The sequence below is a fragment of the Scyliorhinus canicula genome, chromosome 7 (genome assembly GCF_902713615.1).
Source record: "Scyliorhinus canicula chromosome 7, sScyCan1.1, whole genome shotgun sequence".
NCBI lineage: Eukaryota > Metazoa > Chordata > Chondrichthyes > Carcharhiniformes > Scyliorhinidae > Scyliorhinus > Scyliorhinus canicula.
Window position 1 is genome coordinate 209,487,028 of NC_052152.1, and position 27,296 is coordinate 209,514,323.

At 50.6% G+C, this 27,296-nt stretch overlaps 2 protein-coding genes across 4 annotated transcripts in view; one reads left to right on the plus strand and one right to left on the minus strand.

The window, feature by feature from the left end:
• Positions 1-12,614: 12,614 nt before the first annotated feature.
• Positions 12,615-13,445, minus strand: LOC119969172 (extensin-1-like). Its single transcript, XM_038802408.1, has one exon. It carries the CDS (start codon positions 13,443-13,445, stop codon positions 12,615-12,617), a length of 831 nt encoding a protein of 276 aa, XP_038658336.1.
• Positions 13,446-13,585: 140 nt separating this feature from the next.
• The window catches only part of rbl1 (retinoblastoma-like 1 (p107)), an 85,436-nt gene continuing 71,725 nt past the window's right edge, over positions 13,586-27,296 (plus strand). For all 3 annotated transcript variants that reach the window (XM_038803835.1, XM_038803837.1, XM_038803836.1), the window contains exons 1-3: positions 13,586-13,864; positions 22,799-22,932; positions 26,258-26,458. In XM_038803835.1, the coding sequence (XP_038659763.1) occupies positions 13,718-13,864; positions 22,799-22,932; positions 26,258-26,458 (482 nt within the window). In that variant the 5' untranslated portion in view covers positions 13,586-13,717. The remainder of the gene's footprint in view (positions 13,865-22,798; positions 22,933-26,257; positions 26,459-27,296) is intronic.

Below are 27,296 nucleotides of genomic sequence, written 5' to 3' on the forward strand. Positions count from 1 at the left end.
GATAGCACTGTTGCTTCACAGTGCCAGGGTCCCAGGTTCGATTCCCCGCTGAGTCACTGTCTGTGTGGAGTCTGCACATTCTCCCTGTGTCTGCCTGGGTTTCCTCCGGATGCTCCGGTTTCCTCCCACAGTCCAAAGATGTGCGGGTTAGGTGGATTGGCCGTGCTAAATTGTCCTTAGTGTCCAAAAAATGTTAAGTAGGGGTTACTGGGCTATGGGGATGGGGTAGATACATGGGCTTCAGTAGGGTGCTCTTTGTAAGGCCCTGTGCAGACTTGATGGGCGGAATGGCCTTCTGCACTGTAAATTCTATGAAAAAACAAGACTAGCCCCTCTGCGCAGCATTGAGTGAGTGCAGGACTGTCATGGTGGACCGTCCTTTGGATCTGACGTTAAGCTGAGGCTCTATACCCTTGTATCTGCCTGCTACTGGCAGGCACACAGCCTGATTGTTTGTAATGGACTCTGCCTGTTTTGCTAGTGCCCAGTTGCAGTGTATTGAATGGTGGAGTGAGAACATTGAGAGAACTGTTCAGTTGCTTGTTCACATCAGTCTCGAGCCTGGAAAAGCAGAGCTCGTGGCATTTCAACTCAACCATGTGTTAATTTGGGTTTCGGTTCCTGGTGAAAATCCCAAAGAGGAGACAAGATCATGAGGAATGTTGATGGACAGTTACATAGTGACTTGCAACACAGCAGAGAGGCCATTTGGCCCATCAAATCCATGCCAGCTCCTCACGGAACAATACAATCAGTCCCACTTCGTTGTTCGGTGCAGCAAGTTTATTTTCTTCAAGTGTCCGCCTCATTTCCTTTTAAAATCATTGATTGTTTCCACATCTACCAACCATGTGGGCAGGACGTTTCACTTCATTACCCCTCATTACTGCTTAAGAAAGTTCCTCCTCACAAGTCCCTCTGCATCTCTTGCCCCAAATTTTCAAACTGTGCCTCCTAGTCCTTGTACAATCAGATAATGACAGTTTTTACTTGTCTACTTATATAAGCCTGTCATAATATTGTACACCTTGATCAAATTTCCCCTTAATCTCCTTCACTCCAAGAAGAAGACTCCCAGCCTTCCCAACCTAGCCTTGTAACTAAAAATCCTTGTCCCTGGAAAAATTCTTGTAAATCTGCTCTGCACCCTCTTGAGGACTTCCACATCCTTCCTAAGGTGCGGTGACAGAAACTGGATGTAATGCTCTCTATAGCGCCTTTCATAACCACCAAAGCACGTTTGAAGTGTCACCTAATTTCTAAAGTGTCGTCATGGTTGTACAAATAGGTTCAGCATAACTTCCCTGCTTATGTACTCAATGCCTCTCTATCTCGCCACTCTCTGTTTGTCCTGCCTCCTTCAAAGATCAATACACATGTACCCCCAGGTCCCTCTGTTCCTACTCACCCTAGCATTAAATCTATATTGTCTCCCTGTCCCATCTGCCAAAATGCATCACCTCTGTATCAAGTTCGGGTTGTCATTTGTCCGTCCGTACTGCTAGCCTTTCTCTGTCCTTTTGCAGGACATTTGTATCATCTTCACTATATGCTGCTCCCCCAAGTTTCGTACCGTCAGTAAATTTTGAAATTTTACTCCATATTCCAAGATCCAAGTCATTTATATATAGCCAAAAAAGCAGCAGTCCTGGCACTGACCCTTGGGGAACATTACTGTTGAACGCACTCCAGTCCTAAAATACACCATTTACCATGATTCGCTGCTTTTTGTCCTTAGCCAATTTTTTTATCCAATCACATACTGAGTCCCTTGAAGCCAAGGTGTGACCCTGGTGGTATAGGCCACTTGGAGTGGAGTTGTTTGGATCTAATGGGTTTCTCCTGTTGCTAAAAACTCATTAGCGGGGTTCATTTGTTGGTGCCAGAATTTGGCTGTGTTTTTGGCAGTTTGGCATTGAGTGCAAAAGATGGTGACAGACCCAATCCAATCTCACAATTTAACTGGGGCAAATAAAGCTCTGTTTGCTTTTTGAGAGTAACCTTTTTGCTTAGTTAGAGCAGACCAACAGATGGAAGTTATGTCTCTTTATAACATAATAGCTCTTACTGTGCAGTCCTTGCATTTCCTGCTGCAAGAATCTTAACACTAAAAGTTTTGCAAAGAGGAAGAACAGTGAAAACTCACAAAGCAATCCTGCTTGTAGACAATTAGCCCTTTAATTTATCAATGTGTAATATTAAATGCAGCTTGTGCTTTTTTTAAAATGTACAATGAATCTTGAGAATTTGATGCGGATGTGCATACTTCAGGGAGCCACTTTGAGTCAAACCTGAAGTCCTTTTACTTGAAGCCAGCAAAAAATCTTTCTTAAGATCAATTGTATGAGATCAGATCCATGTCTAAAGAGCACTTTTTAAAGTGTCATGCAATTACAATCTCTAATTAGATCAGTCTCCTAATATCATCATTCTTTTTGCTCTTTATGGTAAATTGACTAAAAGCTGATTGAAAAAAACTATTAAATAACCTTGGGGGTGGAACATGTCAATAAGCAGAACCAGACCAGGATGAATAAATTGTAGGCTTTAAAGCTATATGTGTAACACAAGGTTACACTTATACCAGAAGGCAAGCTGTATATTATGGGTAAACGAGCACAAATTGAGAGCGGTAAGAGATGGGCTACATATCACAAGGTCAAACCTTTTGTAAATATACAAATATACTTGACACTCTATTTAAAACGCAGAGGGACTCTAGAGAATTATAGCAATAAATTAGAGAACTGTTATGTGTTGTATAAAGAATTTGTGAAGTATATTTCTGTTCCTCTGTTCATTTCAGCCGGCTTTGTTTTATACTAAGGCCACCCTAGAATAATGAGTGAAAAAAATTTAAAAACTTTAGAACTTCTTAGATACTGAACGCACTCTGTTACACAATGGCAGTGGAAAGTGAAACTAGACTGTGTGTAGTTTCTTCTATTTATCCTTTTAATTTGTTGAGTTTTACTTTTTTTAATTGGTATACCGTTTGTGTAATTTATATATAGGTGTACAGACTATACAGGTCACTGAGAGCAGTTTGGCTTTGAGAGACGTTTTTAGTTTGATGTACCAATTTTATTTGGATCAAATAGCAGCATTGAAAGACGAGACCCACGTAGACGGACCCATTTAATCAAAGATTTTAAATGTTCAGTGTTCATGAAAGGTTTGTGTGTTCTTGTTACCTTGTGCGAACAACTCGGAAATAGTTGGGAGAGTTAGAGTTAGTTTCTAACTGCACCCATATAGGTGTGCTTATTGTTTCTGGAAGGGGTGGAGAGGTGTGTCAAATCTTCAATGCAAGGTGTGAAGCTAGAATATAAATCTTCAGCCACTTTGAAAGCGTTGCATATTGAACTGGAGTTGGAGAAAAACTTACTGCGGCAGGAATTCTTCTATCCACCAACGCTAACTGGCAATGGGCTCTGTTATCCCCAAACCCCCCACCCACGTTTTCATTTCTAAGTAATTTCTATTTTCTTTTTCTCTTTTCCCACACCTCAGAAGTTTCCATTCCGCATTGTGAAATAAGCATTGCTTCACCCATGAATGCTAAGGGGGTCCTGCAGATCATATTGACGAGTAACCGCATCATGATGTAGTTTGTCTATGATGGAATATTCCACTTAGTCCTGTTTTTTTCCCCGTCAAGCATTTCCGGTAACCTGGCATTAGGTACAAACTGTTCAGTGATGATTCAAGCACTGTGTTTTATTAACTTTTGTTTCCACTGTTGTTTCCATTGTGTCGGAAACAGAATAAAATTTAACTATCAATAAAAAAAAAGAAATGGAAGTTGGTAACTTTTATATTTTAGATGTCTTAATTTCTGAATAATAGATTAGTACATCCTGCCTGTGTTGTACAGCAGTTCTCAAGACCGCACTTTTCTGATCTTCAAGAACGGATTCCTCAGTTACCCAATCGGCAAAAGGTTGTCTCCAAATGCACAATTCCAAAATGGCTTTCAGCTAAACTTACCTGCTTTAGTTAAGGAAAGACTTTGCCCGTTCTCAGCCAAAGTCAATAGGCCAAATACCTCAAGTGTAATATCTTCTGTCGAGTGGGTTAGGGAAGGGGTGATCTAGATCGTATCCTGCCATTTTATATGTTTAATGGTCATGAACATTGTGGCCTGCATTGTTACTGCCCTGTCCTGTCTGCTAGCTGTGTGACAGAGTTCCCTAACAGGAAAGGGAATTGAACAACCATATTACCCTGGCCGTTTCCCTGGGGATTAACTCGAGATGCTTGCTTTACATTCCTGTCAAATCCACGCGTTGGAGCTGGCTTCCAAAAGCAGGAGTATTGATGCTTTGGACTTGAAGAGTGATGCAACAAGGCTTATTCCTATTATGCTTTCTCTTATCCCCACTAATGGCATCCTGGCACGAATTCCCTTTGCTCTCAATCACTTCATCTTTCCTATCCTTAAAAGTCAGCCTGAGAAGACATGACGTTTGCTTTCAGATTTAATTGTGATACAATGCTGAGTGCTGGATACCTCATTTTGCATCAGTATCCCCCGAGCCTAATGATATGATTGCTTTTGTATTTAAATACTGTACCTGACTTGTTGAAAACCTCAATAAAATGTTAACAACCTGGCATGGAGCAGTATTGATGTCTGAGGTCATGCAAGAGGTTCCATCTTGTTTGCTCAGTGGAAGAATGCCTGAAGATCAGTATTTGAGGTGAGTTTGAGACTATAACTAGTTTCTTTCTGCCTTGCCTGTAATAGGAACTAGCAGCCATTTGTGTTCCTCCTCTTCACCTGTGACCCTCGACTCACTCGCTGTTTCATGTGTACCTGGCTATATAACATTGCCAGAATTGGATTTCAGCATTCAGCTCTCCCTCTTACTGGTCGGTTATGGAAAATAAGGTCATTTTGGGAGGCAGATTTTCCTTGGAATGTTGGAATCTCTAGATTTGCCATAAAATTTTATTTTTTCCATGAGGTGCCTACTTATGCAGTACTGTCTAGGCTGGAAGTTATGAGTTCAGAAACTTGTGGATAATACTGGCACACATTCTCATTCCATTGCTCTCTAGTGCTTTGTGTTGGAGTGTTATGAAGGTGCACCTGAGCAAGGTACTTGGATTGAAGTATTTAGCTACATGTTACTAAATACTAACATGCACTGTAAAGGACTTCATGGTCTCCAACACCTGGGTCAATAGCTCAATTTAATATTGCGATTACATCTTTGCTCCAAAGTTTTGTCAAATATCTTAAGTACAGTATTTAAGTAATGCTGGTCTGTGACTTTATTTAGATAGGGATAGGAGGAGACATTTGATCCCTTGAGACCCTGTTCTGCCACACAGTTGGATCCTGGCTTAACTGAATCTCGACCGAGACACATTTGTTCCTTATCTTTTATTATCCTTACCAAATTCAAATCTATTGGTCAAATTTCAAGCGACACACTAGTAACAGCCTTTTGGAGAAAGAGTTCTAGATTTCTCCTACAACATGGAAAAGTGCTTCCTAATTTAGTTCCTAACTGGCCTAACTCTAATTTTAAGATCATCTTGTCTTGTTCTGGATTCCCCACGAAGGAAAATTTTTACTCTATCCTCTTGAATCTCAATTTTAAACACCACCGCGACTCAGCACCTTGCGGTCTGAAGTCTGATCATGAATATCAAATATCATTCCATTTGATTTGATTTATTATTGTCACATGTATTAGTATACAGTGAAAAGTATTGTTTCTTGCATGCTGTACAAACAATGCATACCGTACATCGGGAAGGAAGGAGAGACTGCAGAATATAATGTTACAGTTATAGCAAGGTTTAGAGAAAAGATCAACTTAATACGAGGTAGATCCATTCAAAAGTCCGATGGCAGCAGGGAAGAAACTGTCTTTAGTCGGTTGGTACGTGTCCTCAAACTTTGGTATCTTTTTCCTGACGGAAAGAGGTGGAAGAGAGTGAGCGAGATTCTCCGCAAATCGTAAAGGCTGCCATGGGACAGGCCGTGACCCACGGCAGCCTTCACGGCCACTTCCGGGGCCGATTCTCCCCCCCGGGCGGGGCTAGGAGCACGGCCCCGTGCGTCGCGGCGGCGCGGCCTTGACGACGGTCGTCAAGGCCGCACGTCAAGCGTCACGGCGGTTGACGTGGCCGATGATCTCAGCCGCGCATGCGCAGGTTGGACAATGCCAACATGTGCAGTTGGCGTCTTTCTCCTCAGCCGCCCGGCAAGACGTGGCGGCTTGATCTTGCCGGGCGGCGGAGGGGAAAGAGTACGTCTGTTGGACACTGGCCCGCGATCGGTGGGCACCGATCATGGGCCTGTCCCCTCCCAAGCACAGTCGTGGTGCTCCCGTGCCAGTAGGGCCTCTAGATGCCCCAAACGGGCATCTGGCGCCCGTTTCACGACGGCAGCGAGCAGGTGTGTTTGCTGCCGTGTTGAAACGGGCGTGAACGGCCGGCCGCTTGGCCCATCAGCCTCGGAGAATCGCCGCTCGCTGTAAAAAAACGGCGAGCGACAATTCGTGGCGTGGGGGGGGGAAGAATAGCGGGAGGGCGTGAAAAATGTCGGGAGGCCCTCCCGCTATTCTCCCACCCAGCGTGGGGGGCGGAGAATCGCGCCCAGTATGTCCGGGGTGCGTGGGGTCGTTAATTATGCTGGCTGCCTTTCTGAGGCAGTGGGAATTATTGATAGAGTCAATGGATGGGAGGCTGGTTTGCGTGTTGGACTGGGCTACATTCACGACCTTTTGTAGTTTCCTGCAGTCTTGGGTAGAGCAGGCTCCATACCAAGCTGTGATACAACCAGAAAGAATGCTTTCTATGGTGCATCTGTAGAAGTTGGTGAGGGTCGTAGCTGACATGCCAAATTTCCTCAGTCTTCTGAGAAAGTAGTCGTTGGTGGGCTTTCTTAACTATAGTGTTGGCATGGGGGGACCAGGACAGGCTGTTGGTGATCTGTACACCTAAAAACGTGAAGCTCTCGACCCTACTTCGTTCCCATTGATGTAGACAGGGGCATGTTCTCCACTACACTTCCTAAAGTCGATGATAATCTCCTTTGTTTTGTTGACATTGAGGGAGAGATTATTGTTGTCGCACCAGTTCACCAGATTCGCTATCTCATTCCTATACTCTGTCATGTCATTGTTTGAAATCTGACCCACTACGGTGGTGTCATCAGCAAATTTAAAAATCGAGTTGGAGGGGAATTTGGCCACACAGTGATAGGTGTATAAGGAGTATAGTAGGGGGCTGAGGACACAGCCTTGTGGGGCACCGGTGTTGAGGATGATCGTGGAGGTGGTGTTGTTGCCTATCTTTACTGATTGGTCTGTGGGTTAGAAAGTTCAGGATCCAGTCACAGAGGGAGGAGCCGAGGGCAAGGCCACGGAGTTTGGAGATGAGTTTCGTAGGAATGACGGTGTTGAAGGCTGAACTGTAGTCGATAAATAGGAGTCTGACATAGGTGTCTTTGTTATCTAGGTGTTCCAGGGTAGAGTGTAGGGCCAGGCAGATGGCGTCTGTTGTGGACCTGTTGCAGCGGTAGGGAAACTGTAGTGGATCAAGGCAATCCCCGAGGCTGGAGTTGATTCGTGCCATGACTAACCTTTCGAAGCACTTCATGATGATGGATGTCAGAGCCACTGGATGATAGTCATCAAGGCACACTGCTTGACTTTTTTTTTGGTACAGGGATGATGGTCGTCGTCTTGAAGCAGATAGGGACCTCAGATTGTTGTAAAGAGAGAGTGAATACCCCCGCCAGCTGATCTGCGCAAGACCTGAGTGCCCGTCCGGGTACCCCATCCGGGCCAGTTGCTTTCCGTGGGTTGACCTTCGAGAAGGCTGCTCTGACGTCTGCAGTGGTGATCTCAGATACAAGTTCATCCGCGGCTTCTGGGGTGGAGGGCTCGCTCTCGCTGACCTCTTGCTCAAAGCGGGCATAGAATGCGTTGAGCTCATCAGGGAGGGGTGCGTTGGAGCCGACGATTTTATATGCCTTCATCTTGTAGCCCGTTATGTCTTGCAGACCTTGCCATAGGGGATCCGTGTGGCTAGCCTGGGACTCGAGCTTGGTCCGGTACTGTCTTTTGGCATCTTTGATAGATTTCTTTAGATCATATCTGGCTTTCTTGTAGAGTCAGGGTTGTCTGACTTGAACACCTCAGACCTAGACTTCAGCAAGCAGTGGATATCCCTGTTCATCCAGGGTTTCCGGTTGGGAAACACGCAGATTTGCTTCTTTGGCACACAGTCTTCTGCACACTTACTAATGTAGTCAGTTACTGTAGTGGCGTACTCGTTCAGGCTGGTCGCAGAGTTTTAAAATACTGGCCAGTCCACTGACTCTAAGCAGTCCCGTAGGAGATCATCCGATTCCTCAGACCAACAATGCACAACTTTCACGGATTCTCCCGCTTCAGTTTATGCTTATAAACCGGGAGCAGGAGCACAGTCTTGTGGTCAGATTTGCCAAAGTGTGGGTGGGCAATAGAGCGCTACGCATGTTTGATATTTGTGTAGCAGTGGCCCAGGATGTTTGGGCCTCAGGTGGAACAGGTGACGTGTTGCTGGTAATTTGGTAGTATGCTCTTGAGCTTGGCCAGATTGAAGTTTCTGTCTGGCAGTTGTGATTCCAAGTTTCTGTCTGGCAGAGATGATCATGGAGAATGGGTCTCTCAGTATATCTGGGATGGATAGGATTGGGGAGAGGTGAGATGATGCAGGCAGTGGGGCATGTGAAAGAGCAGGTTGGTGATCGTCTCTGCACCCTCCGTATCAATATTTTATTTCATCCACAGGCTGCTGGCCGACTGGAGCCGGCTATCATTGCCAAACTGCCCATGCCAAGCCATATAACTGTCTCCCCCGCTGCTTTATATTGGCAAAGCCGGAATTCAGCATTCTGGTCTCTCTTTGCTTTTCAGTAATGGAAAATAAGGAAATTATTCTGGGCGGAAGATTGTCCATAACTGTGCTGTAGAATCATAGAATTTACAGTGCAGAAGGCCATTCAGCCCATCGAGTCTGCACCGGCCCTTGGAAAAAGCACCCCAACTAAGCCCATACCTCCATTCTATCCCTATCCTTGTAACCCCACCAACCTTTTTTGGACACTAAGGGCAATTTAGCATAGACAATCCACCTAACCTGCACATCTTTGGGCGGAAGATTGTCCATAACTGTGCTGTAGAATCATAGAATTTACAGTGCAGAAGGCCATTCAGCCCATCGAGTCTGCACCGGCCCTTGGAAAAAGCACCCCAACTAAGCCCATACCTCCATTCTATCCCTATCCTTGTAACCCCACCAACCTTTTTTGGACACTAAGGGCAATTTAGCATAGACAATCCACCTAACCTGCACATCTTTGGACGGCGGGAGGAAACCGGAGCACCCGGAGGAAACCCACGCAGACACGAGGAGACTGTGCAGCCACCGCACAGTGATCCAAGCCGGGAAGTGAACCTGGGACCCTTGAGCTGTGAAGCAACTGTGCTAACGTGCTGCCCACTATGTGGGGTGTTTTTTTTTTCTAACAGGGCTGCTGATAAATTGCCAACATTAAATTGATATTATATTGCTGAGATTAGATTGCTGATATTAATTGATGGGACATTGCTGATGGGGTTTCTGATGGGACATTGCTGCTGGGGTTTCTGATGGGACATTGCTGCTGGGGTCTCTGATGGGGCATTGCTGCTGGGGGTTTCTGATGGGACATTGCTGCTGGAGTTGCTGATGGGACATTGCTGCTGGGGTCTCTGATGGGGCATTGCTGCTGGGGTCTCTGATGGAGCATTGCTGCTGGGGTCTCTGATGGAGCATTGCTGCTGGGGTTTCTGATGGAGCATTGCTGCTGGGGTTTCTGATGGGACATTGTTGCTGGGGTTTCTGATGGGACATTGCTGATGGGACATTGCTGCTGGGGTTTCTGATGGGACATTGCTGCTGGGGGTTTCTGATGGGGCATTGCTGCTGGGGTTTCTGATGGGACATTGCTACTGGGGTCTCTGATGGGGCATTTCTGATGGGGCATTGCTGCTGGGGTTTCTGATGGGACATTGCTGCTGGAGTTGCTGATGGGACATTGCTGCTGGGGTATCTGATGGGCCATTGCTGCTGGGGTCTCTGATGGGGCATTGCTGCTGGGGGTTTCTGATGGGACGTTGCTGATGGGACATTGCTGCTGGGGTCTCTGATGGGGCATTGCTGCTGGGGTCTCTGATGGAGCATTGCTGCTGGGGTTTCTGATGGGACATTGTTGCTGGGGTTTCTGATGGGACATTGCTGTTGGAATTGCTGATGGGACATTGCTGCTGGAGTTGCTGATGGGGCATTGCTGCTGGGGGTTTCTGATGGGGCATTGCTGCTGGGGTTTCTGATGGGACATTGCTACTGGGGTCTCTGATGGGGCATTGCTGCTGGGGTTTCTGATGGGGCATTGCTGCTGGGGTTTCTGATGGGACATTGCTGCTGGAGTTGCTGATGGGACATTGCTGCTGGGGTCTCTGATGGGCCATTGCTGATGGGGCATTGCTGCTGGGGGTTTCTGATGGGACGTTGCTGATGGGACATTGCTGCTGGGGTCTCTGATGGGGCATTGCTGCTGGGGTCTCTGATGGAGCATTGCTGCTGGGGTTTCTGATGGGACATTGTTGCTGGGGTTTCTGATGGGACATTGCTGTTGGAATTGCTGATGGGACATTGCTGCTGGAGTTGCTGATGGGGCATTGCTGCTGGGGGGTTCAGATGGGGCATTGCTGCTGGGGTTTCTGATGGGACATTGCTACTGGGGTCTCTGATGGGGCATTGCTGCTGGGGTTTCTGATGGGACATTGCTGCTGGAGTTGCTGATGGGACATTGCTGCTGGGGTCTCTGATGGGCCATTGCTGCTGGGGTCTCTGATGGGCCATTGCTGCTGGGGTCTCTGATGGGCCATCGCTGCTGGGGTCTCTGATGGGACATTGCTGCTGGGGTTTCTGATGAGACATTGCTGCTGGAGTTGCTGATGGGATGTTGCTGATGGGATATTGCTGCTGGGGTCTCTGATGGGCCATCGCTGCTGGGGTCTCTGATGGGCCATCGCTGCTGGGGTCTCTGATGGGACATTGCTGCTGGGGTTTCTGATGAGACATTGCTGATGGGGCATTGCTGCTGGGGTCTCTGATGGGGAATTGCTGCTGGGGTCTCTGATGGGGCATTGCTGCTGGGGTTTCTGATGGGACATTGCTGCTGGGGTTTCTGATGGGACATTGCTGCTGGAGTTGCTGATGGGCCATTGCTGCTGGAGTTGCTGATGGGCCATTGCTGCTGGGGTCTCTGATGGGCCAGCGCTGCTGGGGTCTCTGATGGGACATTGCTGCTGGGGTTTCTGATGGGCCATTGCTGCTGGGGGTTTCTGATGGGCCATTGCAGCTGGGGGTTTCTCAAGGGACATTGCTGCTGGGGTCTCTGATGGGACATTGCGATGGGCCATTGCTGCTGGGGTCTCTGATGGGCCATTGCTGCTGGGGTCTCTGATGGGCCATTGCTGCTGGGGGTTTCTGATGGGACATTGCTGCTGGGGTCTCTGATGGGACATTGCTGCTGGGGTCTCTGATGGGACATTGCTGCTGGGGGTTTCTGAAGGGACATTGCTGATGGGACATTGCTGCTGGGGTCTCTGATGGGACATTGCTGCTGGGGTTTCTGATGGGACATTGCTGCTGGAGTTGCTGATGTGCCATTGCTGCTGGGGTCTCTGATGGGCCAGCGCTGCTGGGGTCTCTGATGGGACATTGCTGCTGGGGTTTCTGATGGGACATTGCTGCTGGGGTTTCTGATGGGACATTGCTGCTGGGGTTTCTGATGGGACATTGCTGCTGGGGTCTCTGATGGGACATTGCTGATGGGGTTTCTGATGGGACATTGCTGCTGGGGTCTCTGATGGGACATTGCTGCTGGGGATTTCTGATGGGACATTGCTGCTGGGGTTTCTGATGGGACATTGCTGCTGGGGTTTCTGATGGGACATTGCTGCTGGGGTCTCTGATAGGACATTGCTGCTGGGGGTTTCTGATGGGACATTACTGATGGGACATTGCAGCTGGGGTTGCTGATGGGACATTGCTGCTGGAGTTGCTGATGGGACATTGCCGGGGTCTTTGATGGGACATTGCTGCTGGGGTCTCTGATGGGACATTGCTGCTGGGGTCTCTGATGGGACATTGCTGCTGGGGGTTTCTGAAGGGACATTGCTGATGGGACATTGCAGCTGGGGTCTCTGATGGGACATTGCTGCTGGGGTCTCTGATGGGATATTGCTGCTGGGGTCTCTGATGGGACATTGCTGCTGGGGTTTCTGATGGGACATTGCTGCTGGGGTTTCTGATGGGACATTGCTGCTGGGGTTTCTGATGGGACATTGCTGCTGGGGTTTCTGATGGGACATTGCTGCTGGGGTCTCTGATGGGACATTGCTGATGGGGTTTCTGATGGGACATTGCTGCTGGGGTCTCTGATGGGACATTGCTGCTGGGGATTTCTGATGGGACATTGCTGCTGGGGTTTCTGATGGGACATTGCTGCTGGGGTTTCTGATGGGACATTGCTGCTGGGGGTTTCTGATGGGACATTACTGATGGGACATTGCAGCTGGGGTTGCTGATGGGACATTGCTGCTGGAGTTGCTGATGGGACATTGCCGGGGTCTTTGATGGGACATTGCTGCTGGGGTCTCTGATGGGGCATTGCTGCTGGGGTTGCTGATAGGACATTGCTGCTGGGGTCTCTGATGGGCTATTGCTGCTGGGGGTTTCTGATGGGCCATTGCTGCTGGGGGTTTCTGATGGGCCATTGCTGCTGGGGGTTTCTGATGGGCCATTGCTGCTGGGGGTTTCTGATGGGCCATTGCTGCTGGGGGTTTCTGATGGGCCATTGCTGCTGGGGGTTTCTGATGGGCCATTGCTGCTGGTGGTTTCTGATGGGCCATTGCTGCTGGGGGTTTCTGATGGGCCATTGCTGCTGGGGGTTTCTGATGGGCCATTGCTGCTGGGGGTTTCTGATGGGAGATTGTTGATGGGCCATTGCTGCTGGGGGTTTCTGATGGGCCATTGCTGCTGGGGGTTTCTGATGGGAGATTGTTGATGGGCCATTGCTGCTGGGGGTTTCTGATGGGAGATTGTTGATGGGCCATTGCTGATGGGGGTTTCTGATGGGCCATTGCTGCTGGGGGTTTCTGATGGGCCATTGCTGCTGGGGGTTTCTGATGGGCCATTGCTGCTGGGGGTTTCTGAATAGCCATTGCTGCTGGGGGTTTCTGAATAGCCATTGCTGCTGGGGGTTTCTGATGGGCCATTGCTGCTGGGGGTTTCTGATGGGCCATTGCTGCTGGGGGTTTCTGATGGGCCATTGCTGCTGGGGGTTTCTGATGGGCCATTGCTGCTGGGGGTTTCTGAATAGCCATTGCTGCTGGGGTTGCTGTTTGCAGATGTCCCTCCCGCGGAGGGCTCTCCGCAGTGGGCTTTTCCGCGGCACTATTTGTTTGGCGGTGGTGCGGCTGCGCAGGCGCGCTGCGGGCGGCGGGTTTTGGCGCCAGTGGCGCGGTGCAGTGTGGGGGAGGTGTCCGAGCCGGGAGCTGAGGGGATTTAAACCGGGGCCGGAGCGGCGCCTGGAGCGGCCTGGGGGAGACAGCGAGCCCGGGAGAGACAGCGGGCCCGGGGGAGGCAGCGGGCCGCCATGCCCAGCGGGGACGGCGAGGCCGGCCACAGGCAGCGGCTCCGGGAGAACTTCGACAAACTGTGTCAGGACCTGAACATGGACCTGGAGAGCGGCGCCGAGGCTTGGAGCAGCCTGCAGAGAATCCGCCTCAACTACACCCTGGAGGTGAGGGAGGGGCCCGGGGGGGGGGGGGGGGGGAGACAGATCCCGGGTAGGGGGGGTGGGGGGAGACAGATCCCGGGTGGGGGGGGAGACAGATCCCGGGTAGGGGGGGGGGGAGATCCCGGGTAGGGGGATGGGGGGGGGGGGACGGAGATCCCGGGTAGGGGGATGGGGGGGGGGAGATCCCGGGTAGGGGGATATGGGGGGAGATCCCGGGTAAGGGGATATGGGGGGGATCCCGGGTAAGGGGATATGGGGGGGGGGGATATCCCAGGTTTGGGGGGGTGGAGAGATCCCGGGTAGGGGGATGGGGGGGGGGGGACAGATCCCGGGTAGGGGGGGGGGGGGGGACAGATCCCGGGTTGGGGGGGGGGGGGACAGATCCCGGGTAGGGGGGGGGGGACAGATCCCGGGTAGGGGGGGGGGGGGGGAGGGGACAGATCCCGGGTAGAGGGATGGGGGGGGGGACAGATCCCGGGTAGGGGGGGGGGGGGACAGATCCCGGGTAGAGGGGGGACAGATCCCGGGTAGGGGGGGGACAGATCCCGGGGAGGGGGGGGGGACAGATCCCGGGTAGGGGGGGGGGGGGGGGACAGATCCCGTTTGGGGGGGGGGGGGGGGGGGGTGACAGATCCCGGGTAGAAGGAGGGGGGGGGACAGATCCCGGGTAGAGGGAGGGGGGGGGGGGGGGACAGATCCCGGGTAGAGGGAGGTGGGGGCCGGGGGGGGACAGATCCCGGGTAGAGGGGCGGGGGGTGGGGAGGACATATCCCGGTAGAGGGGGTGGGGGGGGACCTGGGGGGGGGACAGAGCCCGGGGCTAGAGGGAGAGGGGGGGGCGGGGGGGACAGATCCCGGGTAGAGGGGACGGGGGGGGGGACATATCCGGGTAGAGGGAGGGGGGGGGCGTGGGGGGGGACAGATCCCGGGTAAGAGGGAGGGGGGGGGGGGCCATATCCCGGGTAGAGGGGTGGGGGGGGGACGGACAGATCCCGGGGTTAGAGAGAGGGAGGGGGGGGGGACAGATCACGGGTAGAGGGAGGGGGGGGGGGGGGGACAGATCCCGGGGTAGAGGGATGGGGGGGGGGGGGGAAGATCCGGGTATTGTAGAGGGAAGGGGGGGGGGGGGGGACATATTCCAGGGTTAGGTTAGAGGGAGGGGGGGGGGGGAAATATCCGGGTAGAGGGGGGGGGGGGGGGACAGATCCGGGTAGAGGGATGGGGGGGACAGGGACAGATCCCGGGTAGAGGGATGGGGGGGGGGGGGGGGACAGATCCCGGGTAGAGGGATGGGGGGGGGGGGGACAGATACCGGGTAGAGGGATGGGGGGGGGGGGGGCAGATCCCGGGTAGAGGAGGGGGGGGACAGATCCCGGGTAGAGGGATGGGGGGGGGACATATCCCGCGTAGAGGGATTGGTGGGGGGACATATCCCGCGTAGAGGGATTGGTGGGGGGTGGGGGAGAGAGAGAGAGAGACAGGTCGGGGGGGACGGGACAGAGACAGATCCGGGGGGGGGGGGGGGGGGGTGCGAGACAGACAGATCCCGGGGGGGGGGGGAGAGGAGAGAGAGAGGTCCGCCGGGGGGGGGGGGAGGAGAGACACAGACAGATCGGGGGTGGGGGGAGGGGGAGAGAGAGAGACAGCCCAACGTGTTTGGAAGCACTGTTACTGCTCCTTCCTCCGGTGAATGAAGAGGAACCTTTTCATTCACCTGACCAAGGAGCAGTGCTCCGAAAACTAGTGTTTGAAACAAACGTGTTGGACTTTAACCTGGTGTTGTAAGACTTCTTGCTGTGCTCAACCCAGTCCAACGTCGGCATCTCCACATCAGGGATAGGGTGGGTGAGGGTTTCAGTTGGTCTGCACTGTATGTTCTACAGTGAGCGAGAGAGATCGGGACACTGACTCAGAGTGAGACAGAGCGAGAGACCGGGGCGCAGAGACGGAGCGAGAGACCGGGGCGCAGAGACGGAGCGAGAGACCGGGGCGCAGAGACGGAGCGAGAGACCGGGGCGCAGAGACGGAGCGAGAGACCGGGGTGCAGAGACGGAGCGAGAGACCGGGCCGCAGAGACGGAGCGAGAGACCGGGGCGCAGAGACGGAGCGAGAGGACCGGGGCGCAGAGACGGAGCGAGAGACCGGGGCGCAGAGACGGAGTGAGAGACCGGGGCGCAGAGACCGGGGCGCAGAGACGGAGCGAGAGACCGGGGCGCAGAGACGGAGCGAGAGACCGGGGCGCAGAGACGGAGCGAGAGACCGGGGCGCAGAGACGGAGCGAGAGACCGGGGCGCAGAGACGGAGCGAGAGACCGGGGCGCAGAGACGGAGCGAGAGACCGGGGCGCAGAGACGGAGCGAGGAGACCGGGGCGCAGAGACGGAGCGAGAGACCGGGGCGCAGAGACGGAGCGAGAGACCGGGGCGCAGAGACGGAGCGAGAGACCGGGGCGCAGAGACGGAGCGAGAGACCGGGGCGCAGAGACGGAGCGAGAGACCGGGGCGCAGAGACGGAGCGAGAGAGACCGGGGCGCAGAGACGGAGCGAGAGACCGGGGCGCAGAGACGGAGCGAGAGACCGGGGCGCAGAGACGGAGCGAGAGGACCGGGGCGCAGAGACGGAGCGAGAGACCGGGGCGCAGAGACGGAGCGAGAGACGGGGCGCAGAGACGGAGCGGAGAGACCGGGGCGCAGAGACGGAGCGAGAGACCGGGGCGCAGAGACGGAGCGAGAGACCGGGGCGCAGAGACGGAGCGAGAGACCGGGGCGCAGAGACGGAGCGAGAGACCGGGGCGCAGAGACAGAGCGAGAGACCGGGGCGCAGAGACAGAGCGAGAAAGGCCTGGACGCAGAGACAGAGCGAGAGACCGGGGCGCAGAGACAGAGCGAGAAAGACCTGGACACTCAGATGGAGAGAGAAAGGCCTGGACACAGACAGAGCGAGAAAGACGCGGACACAGACTCCGCGAGAAAGACCTGGACACAGAGACGGAGCGAGAAAGACCTGGACACAGAGACAGAGCGAGAAAGACGCGGACACAGAGACGGAGCGAGAAAGACCTGGACACAGAGACGGAGCGAGAAAGACCTGGACACAGAGACAGAGCGAGAAAGACGCGGACACAGAGACAGAGCGAGAAAGGCCTGGACACACAGTCAGAGCGAGAAAGACCTGGACACTCAGATGGAGAGAGAAAGGCCTGGACACAGACAGAGCGAGAAAGACGCGGACACAGACTGAGCGAGAAAGACCTGGACACAGACGGAGCGAGAAAGACCTGGACACAGAGACAGAGCAAGAAAGACGCGGACACAGAGACAGAGCGAGAAAGATCTGGACACAGAGACAGAGCGAAAAAGACCTGGACACAGAGACGGAGCGAGAAAGACCTGAACACAGAGACAGAGCGAGAAAGGCCTGGACACAGACTCAGCGAGAAAGACCTGAACACAGAGACAGAGCGAGAAAGACCTGAACACAGAGACAGAGCGAGAAAGGCCTGGACACAGACTCAGCGAGAAAGACCTGAACACAGAGACAGAGCGAGAAAGACCTGGACACAGAGACGGAGCGAGAAAGACCTGGACACAGACTCAGCGAGAAAGACCTGAACACAGAGACAGAGCGAGAAAGACCTGGACACAGACTCAGCGAGAAAGACCTGAACACAGAGACAGAGCGAGAAAGACCTGGACACAGAGACGGAGCGAGAAAGACCTGGACACAGACACAGCGAGAAAGACCTGAACACAGAGACAGAGCGAGAAAGACCTGGACACAGAGACGGAGCGAGAAAGACCTGGACACAGAGACGGAGCGAGAAAGACCTGGACACAGAGACGGAGCGAGAAAGACCAGGACACAGAGACAGAGCGAAAAAGACGCGGACTCAGAGACAGAGCGAGAAAGACCTGGACACAGACAGAGCGAGAAAGACCTGCACATCAATGACCACCCTTCCATCATGAGGTCAGAAGTGGGATGTTTGCAGATGACTGCACAATGTTCAGCACCATTCGCGACTCCTCAGATAATGAAGCAGTCCATCTCCTTATGCCCCCATAACCTGTCCACCATCTACAAGGCACAAGTCAGAAGTGTAACGGAATACTCTCCACTTGCCTGGATGAGTGAGGCTCCAACAAAACTCCAGAAGCTCGACATCATCCAGGACAAAATAGCCTGCTTGTACCATCTATAAGATGCACTGCAGGACTCACCAAAGTTCCTTAGACAGCACCTTCCCCAGTCAGCGGGAGGGATAGATGGAGTCAATGGATGGAAGGCAGGTTCGTGTGATGGACTGGGCAGTGTTCACGACTCTGAAGTTTCTTGCAGTCCTGGGCCGAGCAGTTGCCATACCAGGCTGTGATGCAGCCCGAAAGGATGCTTTCTATGGTGCATCTGTAAAAGTTGGTCAGGGTTAATGTGGACATGCTGAATATCCTTAGCTTCCTGAGGAAGTTTAGGCGCTGTTGTGCTTTCTTGGTGGTAGCGTCGACGTGGGTGAACCAGGACAGGACCATGGAGGTGCACCCCATGGAATTTGAAACTGCTAACCATCTCCACCTCGGCCCCGTTGATGCTGACAGGGATGTGGACAGTACTTTGCTTCCTGAAGTCAATGACCAGCTCTTTAGTTTTGCTGGCATTGAGGGAGAGATTGTTGTCGCTACACCACTCCACTAGGTTCTCTATCTCCCTCCTGTATTCTGACTCGTCGTTATTCGAGACCCGGCCCACTATGGTCGTATCGTCAGCAAACTTGTGGATGGAGTTGGAGCCAAGTTTTGCCACGCAGTCATGTGTGCACAGGGAGTAGAGTAGGGGGCTAAGTACGCAGCCTTGCGGGGCCCCAGTATTGAGGACTATTGTGGAGGAGGTGTTGTTCATTCTTACTGACTGTGGTCTGTTGGTCAGAAAATCGAGGATCTAGTTGCAGAGTGGGGAGCCAAGTCCTAGGTTTTGGAGCTTGGCTGGGATTATGGTGTTGAAGGCGGAGCTGTAGTCAATAAATAGGAGTCTTATGTAAGAGTCCTTGGTTTCGAGATGCTCTGGGGATGAGTGTAGGGCCACGGAAATGGCGTCTGGTGTGGACCGGTTGCAACGGTATGCGAATTGCAGTGGATCAGGTCGTTCCGGAAGTATGGAGTTGATGCGCTTCATGATCAACCTCTCGAAGCACTTCATTGCGACTGAAGTCAGGACCACCGGACGGTAGTCATTGAGGCACGTTGCCTGGTTCTTCTTGGGCGATGGTGGTCTTCTTGAAGCAGGTGGGGACCTCGGAGTGGAGCAGGGACAGGTTAAAGTTGTCCGCGAACACCACTCCGTCCGGGCCCGTCACCTTCCGAGGGTTCACTTTCAGGAAGGCCGATGCTGACTTTGGAAGCTATGATGGTGGGTATGGGTGAATTATGGGCTGCTGGGGCAGCGGATTGTTGGTTACCTTCTCGAACCGAGCATAGAATGCATTGGGTTCATTGGGGAGGGGTGCACTGCTGCCAGAGATATTGCTCAGCTTTGCTTTGTAGCCCGTTATGTTGTTTAGCTATGGACCAAGTGCTGGAATTTGTGTTGATTTAGTGTAGTTCTGCTGCAACAAAAATAAAAAGCTGCAACACCGGACTACTGACACCTAAAACAGTGGAAGCACTATGCGATGCACAACTACCTGACCCCACACATTAGATTTAAGCTCTGCAGTTCTGCCACATCCAGTCATGAATGGTGGCAGGCAATTAAACAACTTAACTGACCATAAGGCAGAGGAGGAGAATTAGGCTCGAGTCCCGGCTTGTATTGCATTACACTCCTGACTTGCGCATTGGGGAGTCAGGAGGCGAATCAATAGCTGCAGAATTCTCAGCACGGTGGCGCAATGGGTTAGCACGGCACCGAGGTCCCAGATTCAAACCCGGCCCTGGGTCACTGCCCGTGTGGAATTTGCACGTTCTCCCCGTGTTTGTGTTGGTTTTGCCCCCACAACACAAAGATGTGCAGGCTAAGTGGATTGGCCATGCTGAATTGCCCCTTAATTGGAAAAAAAATGAATTGGGTAATCTGAATGTATAAAACAAAAAATAAGAATTTGCAGCCTCTGACCTCTTGTAGCCACAGTATTCAGTGGTCAATGGTAACCCCCCAGGGTGTTGATAATGGGGGATTCAACGATGGTAGTGCCATTAATTGTCAAATGAAGATGGTTAGAGTCTCTCTTGCCGCTTCGCAGCCCAAGCCTGGATATTGTCCAGGCCTTGCAGCACATGGGCATGGACTGCTTCCATATCTGAGGACTCGCAAATGGTGCTGAGCATTGTACAATCATCCGCAAACATACCCAATTCTGACTTTAATAATCTTTATTGTCACAAGTAGGCTTACATTAACACTGCAATTAAATTACTATGAAAATGCCCTAGTCACCACACTCCGGCACCTGTTCGGGTACACTGAGGGAGAATTCAGAATGTCCAATTCACCTAACAAGCACATCTTTCCGGACTTGTGGGAGGAAACGCACGCAGACACAGGGAGAATGTGCAGATTGTGCACAGACAGTGACCCAAATCTGGAATCGAACCTGGGACCCTGGCGCTGTGAAGCAACAGTGCTAACCACTGAAAAAACCAACATTGCTTCCCAGAGGAATCAATGTTCAAACTTTATTAGGTTCTGCAGGATCTTCCTTATCAGAATAAAAAACAAATATTAAAACATTATATCATGTAAGTTGAAATATTTTACATTGTTAAGTAAAATAAAATTCCAGGCTCGAGAAGAGCAGCGAGGCAGGGGCATTTTAAAAATACATGGATTGTAGCAGCCCCAGGCAGCTCACCGTACCTCAAGGGGCCATTAGAGACGGGCAGTAATTGTTGGCCTAACCAATGATGTCCACATCCTCGAAACAAATATTTTACAAAGCAGCTTGATGGGCAGTATGGTCTGCTTCTACCCCTATTTCTTATGTTCTTGATTCTTAATATTTGTTATAAAGTTCCCATCCTTTTGACTTCCGGTGACGGCGGGCGGGAGGCAGCCGCGCAATGGAGGGCTCCCGTTCGGGAACGGCATTTTCGGGGCTGTAAGCCGGTCCCAGGGTCCACCGAGGCGGCAAAAGCAGGGAGAAGGCACAGTGAAGACACAGTAAAAGAAAAATGTTGAGTGTGAGCAAAACAAAACGGCCGTAAAAAAACAGCTGAAGGTCCATCGGGGAGTGGAAACGTCACCGCAGGGTCATCATTCCCCGGACAGGCGCCGGAATATGGCGACTAGGGGCTTTTCACAGTAACTTAATTGAAGCCTACTCGTGACAATAAGCGATTTTCATCAAGGAAAATGGAGGCTGGAGCACTAGGGGAGGCCGCATTGCTTACGGCTGAAGAAATAACTACGGTAATGGCTGCGGAATTCGAAAGGCAGTTTACAAAATACATGGAGATGTTGAGGAAGGAGATGAGGGAGGTTTTGAGTGTGCTGGTGGAGGAGGCGATTTCCCCGGTGATGGCGGGTGGCGAGCGCAGTGGCGGAGGTGCGGGAGCAAGGGGAGGCACTGAAGGAAGTGGAGGAGACATTGCAGCACGGTGATCAACTTACCTTGATGGGGAAAGAGATGTGGAAGGTGATGGAGATTAACAAGGATCTGCGAGGAAAAATGGAAGACCTGAAAAACAGATCCAGGCGACAGAATTTGAGGATTGTGGGGCTGGCCGAAGGAGTTGAAGGGCCTAGGCCGACTGAGTATTTGGCCGCGATGCCTGCGAAACTACTGGGGGAGGGGGAGGATCCCTCCCGGTATGAACTGGATTAGGCTCATCGGTTGTGGAGGCCTGTACCAAAGGCGAGTGAGCCGCCACAGGTAGTGACTGTGTTTCCGTCGGTATAGTGTGAAGGAGAAGGTCTTGTGCTGGGCCAAGCAGAAGTGGGTGGTGCAGTGGGCTGGAGCGGGTATACGTGTATACCAGGACTTTACGGTGAAGCTGGCGAGGAGGCGGGCTGCTTTCAACCGGGTGAAGAGGGCACTGTACATTACGAAGGTGCAGTGCGGCATTGTATATCCAGCAAAGCTGAGGGTGACTTACAAGCTCAGTGACTTTTATTTTGGAACGGCGGAGGCAGCGGAGGAGTTTGCGAAGGCAGAAGGACTGTGGCAGAACTGGGAAATTGAGAAATGGCCATGTGCCGATATAACCTCATGACTGTATTTTCTTCTCTTTTGTTTCACTGCATGTGGGTGTATGGGCTAAAGGAGCCAATGTTGTATATATTTGGACAAGGGTAGTGAGGGCCCTTTTGGGTGTAGGTGGATATGCGGGGTTTGTGTGTTAAAAGGGGATTTCTGGGCTTTCCTACGGCCGGGCAAGGGGGAAAGGGATCTGGGCAGGGGCCTCCACGCTGGCCGGTTTACGCCGGCCAGTGAACGGGAGCGGGGTGGGGGGAGGGGCTGCGGCCATCGGAGCCTGCCAGAACAGGGTCCGAGTGGTCTAGCCAGGGTGGAAAGTTGGGAGGAAGGAACCGAGGTTGGGGGGAGGAGTTTTACAAGAGGTAGTGAACGGGAGGGGCGGGGGGTGAAGAGGGGTGTTTACAACTCTTGGGTATCGTGTACGGTACTCTTTCAGAGGTTGGATGGCGTTGAGTGTGGGGGGTGGGGTAGTGGACTCTATGGTGACCATGGGCGGTCCCAGACTCCTTTTTTCTTTTTCTCCTTTGTTTTTTGTTTCCACCGTGGGAGGGTTTGTTTTATTGGATGCATATATTGACAGGTGGGCTGTTATTTGGGGTGGTGGGAAGGTGGGATCGTTGTTATTGTTAAGGGGATTGATTTTGTATTTGTTAACGTTTACTGTCTAGGTGGGGTATAAATTTTGAAGGAAAATGTGGAAATGGAGAATAAAAACATTTATTTAAAAAAAAAAGTTCTCATCATTTTCATTTATAGGGAGAAACTCTGCACTGGCTTGCTTGTGCCTTATATGTAGCCTGTCGGAAGAGCGTCACACCAACAGTCGGCAAGGGAATGATGGAAGGAAATGGTGTTTCACTGACAAGAATCCTCCGCTCATCAAAGTTAAGGTAACAGTTCTTTATTCCAAAGTTGGATGCAGTAGACACATTTCTACTTCTGTAGAAGAGAACTTCCTGTTGTCTGACACAGAGCAGTGCTGATGTTCATTGGAAAGACTCTCAGACCTAATTGAAGGATCTGGCAATAAGCATGATGTACTGTTCAAAAAGAATACCATGTCTTGGGTTTTCGGGTTACCATAAGACCATAAGACATAGGAGTGGAAGTAAGGCCATTCGGCCCATCGAGTCCACTCCACCATTCAATCATGGTTGATTTCAACTCCATTTACCCGCTCTCTCAGATGGAATTCAGTCTGCATTCTAAATATAGAAATTTATGATTTACAAATATATGACATCCCTGTGGTGTACCCAGATTGTTGATATTATATAGCTTCAGTATGATAGTTGAGAATAAGATAATCTTAACAATGTTGTTAAATGAATATTTTAGCAGACAAATTCCAGGATAGTTGTTTGCTTGTGGATTATTATTGGGGCCAAATCTGAGCTACACCAAGTCCTCGCTTAAAGCTGTGTTTGCAGTTCCACAAATATTTAAATATTATATTGTATAAGTTGAAATATTTTACATTGCTAAATTCATACATTGGTAAATAAAATAAAATCCCGGGCTCAAGAAGAGCAGCGAGGCAGGAGCATCTTTTAAAATGCATGGATTGTAGCGGTCCCAGCTCGATACTTTTGCATCATCGGGACTCTCACTTCCACAGCATCGGCCCCGGGGGTGGGGAGAGGCCACAAGTCGGAGATGTCCACTCTAAAATGGCGCCAGTTGGGACTTGCAGAAAACAATGAGATTACAGGTTCCATTAACTCAATGATGTTAAAGAAAAACCACATTAAACAGGACGTTAGCAACTTTCAAATTAACATGAAAAATGTACCAAAACATTTCACTAGGACATGAGAATTTAAATACACGGACACTCAGGCAAAGAAAAAAATATTCAGATGCACGGCTGTTCGCTTGAAAAGTGAGTTTTAAGGTAGAGAGGCAGAAGAATTTAGAGAGAGGATTTCAGAACAGGTGGACTGAGCATCTGAAGGGGTATTTGGGGTACGGCCATCGAGGGATTGAAACAGAGCGGTAGCACTGTTGCTTCACAGCTCCAAGGTCCCAGGTTCGATTCCCGGCTTGGGTCACTATGTGTGGAGTCTGCACATTCTTCCCGTGTCTGAGTGGGTTTCCTCCGGGTGCTCCGGTTTTCTCCCACAAGTTCCAAAAGACCAGCTGTGAGGTGAATTGGATATTCTGAATTCTCCCTCTGTGTACCCGAACAGGCACCGAATGAGGCGACTAGGGGACTTTCACAGTAACTTCATTGTAATGTTAAGGTAAGCCTACTTGTGACAATAAAGATTATTGTTATTAAGCGTTTTGAGTTTAACCGCATCATGGCACTGATTTATTGCGAGTAATGTTCTCTGTAAGCGACCTGCCCCTCTAGTTGTTATTACAACCAAGCGAAGAGGGGTAAAGATCGCCTCCCCTAATTTACCACTCCAGGTTTTGTTCTGAATTTAACAAGGATATGCTTTGCCAGTACTGCAGGATTCTAACTGTGTTCGCTTTCTGATTTATAAAGAACTAATCAGTTAGATTTTCTGGGATTAAACCGAAGAGTGAGATAAATTTAATGACCCTAACCCCCAAATTGAACGTTCCCTGGGACTGACACACCGAGACATAGAACATAGAACAGTACAGCACAGAACAGGCCCTTCGGCCCTCAATGTTGTGCCGAGCCATGATCACCCTACTCAAACCCACGTATCCACCCTATACCCGTAACCCAACAGCCCCCCCCTTAACCTTACTTTTATTAGGACACTACGGGCAATTTAGCATGGCCAATCCACCTAACCCGCACATCTTTGGACTGTGGGAGGAAACCGGAGCACCCGGAGGAAACCCACGCACACAGGGGGAGGACGTGCAGACTCCACACAGACAGTGACCCAGCCGGGAATCGAACCTGGGACCCTGGAGCTGTGAAGCATTTATGCTAACCACCATGCTACCCTGCTGCCCCTAAGACGTGTGCGTAGTTATGGTAATTACAATTTTGATGTCTTATCTCAGAAACATTTGAAGAGTGATAGTGTAAAAGTGAACAGGAGATGGGACTATCATACTTCTTGATGCAGGGGGAGCAGTTCAGTTGAGAGTCTGATCCTTCATCCCACTTGAGGGTGGAATGCGAGTTGTATATTTGGGCAGACAATCTTTCCATTGTCTCAATAAGATTACAGTTTATTAAAAATTCAGCGGTGGGGGGGGATCTTATTGTTTAAAAATCCTCATAACACTGCAGCAACCCAGAAGACACCATGCAGGCCACTCGCAAGTTGTCTCCTTTGAGATACCGTGCTTACACAGGAGCAGAATCTTTTTACGTCTAAATGAACAGACCACGCTCAACAAAACAAATTTAGAGGGAACATTGGTTTCTAGTGCACTAAAATTTGTTAGCTTCCCCTCTACCAATCCCTGCAGCTGCTGTGTGGACTGAACTGTTCAGAGCTTTACTGTGAGGGGCTGGTTTAGCACGGGGCTAAATCGCTGACTTTGAAAGCAGACCAAGGCAGGCCAGCAGCACAGTTCAATTCCCATACCAGCCTACCCGAACAGGCGCCGGAATGTGGCGACCAGGGGCTTTTCACAGTAACTTCATTTGAAGCCTACTTGTGACAAGCAATTTTCATTTCATACTGTTTGTGGTTCACAACATACTGGCTATTGTGTATTATTTAATTTGGTCCCAGTAATCTGCATCATAGAGAAGATTTACTAAGTTATGCTGCTAAAACAGTCTTTGTCACAATCCGTATTCCTTTTCAGAATTCAACTTGTTGAAAAGTTCGTATTAATTTATTTTTGATTATTTCCACATTTGTATTTGAAAACTTCTCAAACATAAAATCTGGATTGTTAAATAAGTTACAGAGTGAACGGGAGCAGATTTAAAATTGGCAGAAATTATGATTAATCTGTAGTATTTTGTGGTAACAGTTCACTGGACTAACCTACAACTGGTGAAATCTAACAGTTCTCTAGTCCGCTTCCATTTTGATCCCCCTGACCCCAATCGTCATTATCTTAGAAGATGGGTTAATTAAAAGTGAATCAGAAATCCTAAAATTGTGTTGCAATATTAATTGTTGGGGAAACATTTAAATTTTATTACAGCTTCCTTTCTGCAGGAACAGCAGTAGTCAAAATGAGAAAGTTAATCTCCTGCCCTGAATCACTGATTGACTTGCGGTAGTCTTTCTTTTCACCGTGTTCCATTTTTATTCTTTACAGTTTAATTCAGTTCTTCAGCAAGATGAAGAAATGGGCAGACATGGCCAACTTGTCCCAAGAATTCAGAGAGCGAGTGGAGCAGCTGGAAAGGAATTTTGAAGTCTCAACTGTAATTTTCAAAAAATTTGAACCTATATTTTTGGACATGTTTCAAAACCGTCATGAGGATCAACCTCGTCTTCAGAGAAGCAGAAAACAGCGGTACGTTATTTCACTCTTTAATCACGCTAGCCTTAATCTTCGTTTTAACACTTTGTTGGTGGCTAAAAGATTAGGTTGCTAACATAGAACTTTAAATTCCACGCTAAAGCTTTGGACGGCAATTAGGTGCTCCCTATTGGAGATGTGAAGAGCTGATTCTGGGTGCATGGCGTGTGAACAGTATAAACTCAAGCAATAAATCGCATGGTGGCATTTATTCAATGGAAGTGATAACAAAAAGTAAAATACTGCAAATGCTGGAGATCTGAAATAAAAACAGTGCTGGAAAAACTCTGCAGAAAGAAGTCCTTCGGACACAAACGTTAACTCTGTTTCTCTCAAGGGCAGCACGGTGGCCTAGTGGTTAGCACAACCGCCTCACGGCGCTGAGGTCCCAGGTTCGATCCCGGCTCTGGGTCACTGTCCGTGTGGAGTTTGCACGTTCTCCCCGTGTCTGCGTGGGTTTCGCCCCCACAACCCAAAAATGTGCAGAGTAGGTGGATTGGCCACGCTAAATCCTCTGATCATTTTGTATGCCTCAATTAAGTCACCTCTTAACCTTCTCTCTGATGAAAACATACCAGCAACATCCTGGTAAATCTCCTTTGCACCCTTTCCAATGCTTCCACATCCTTCCTATAATGCGGCAACCAGAACTGCACGCAATACTCCAAATGCGGCCGCACCAGAGTTTTGTACAGCTGCAAAATGACCTCATGGCTCTGAAACTCAATCCCTCTACCAATAAAAGCTAGCACACCGGACGCCTTCTTAACAACCCTATCAACCTGGGTGGCAACTTTCGGGGATCTATGTACATGTACACCGAGATCTCTCT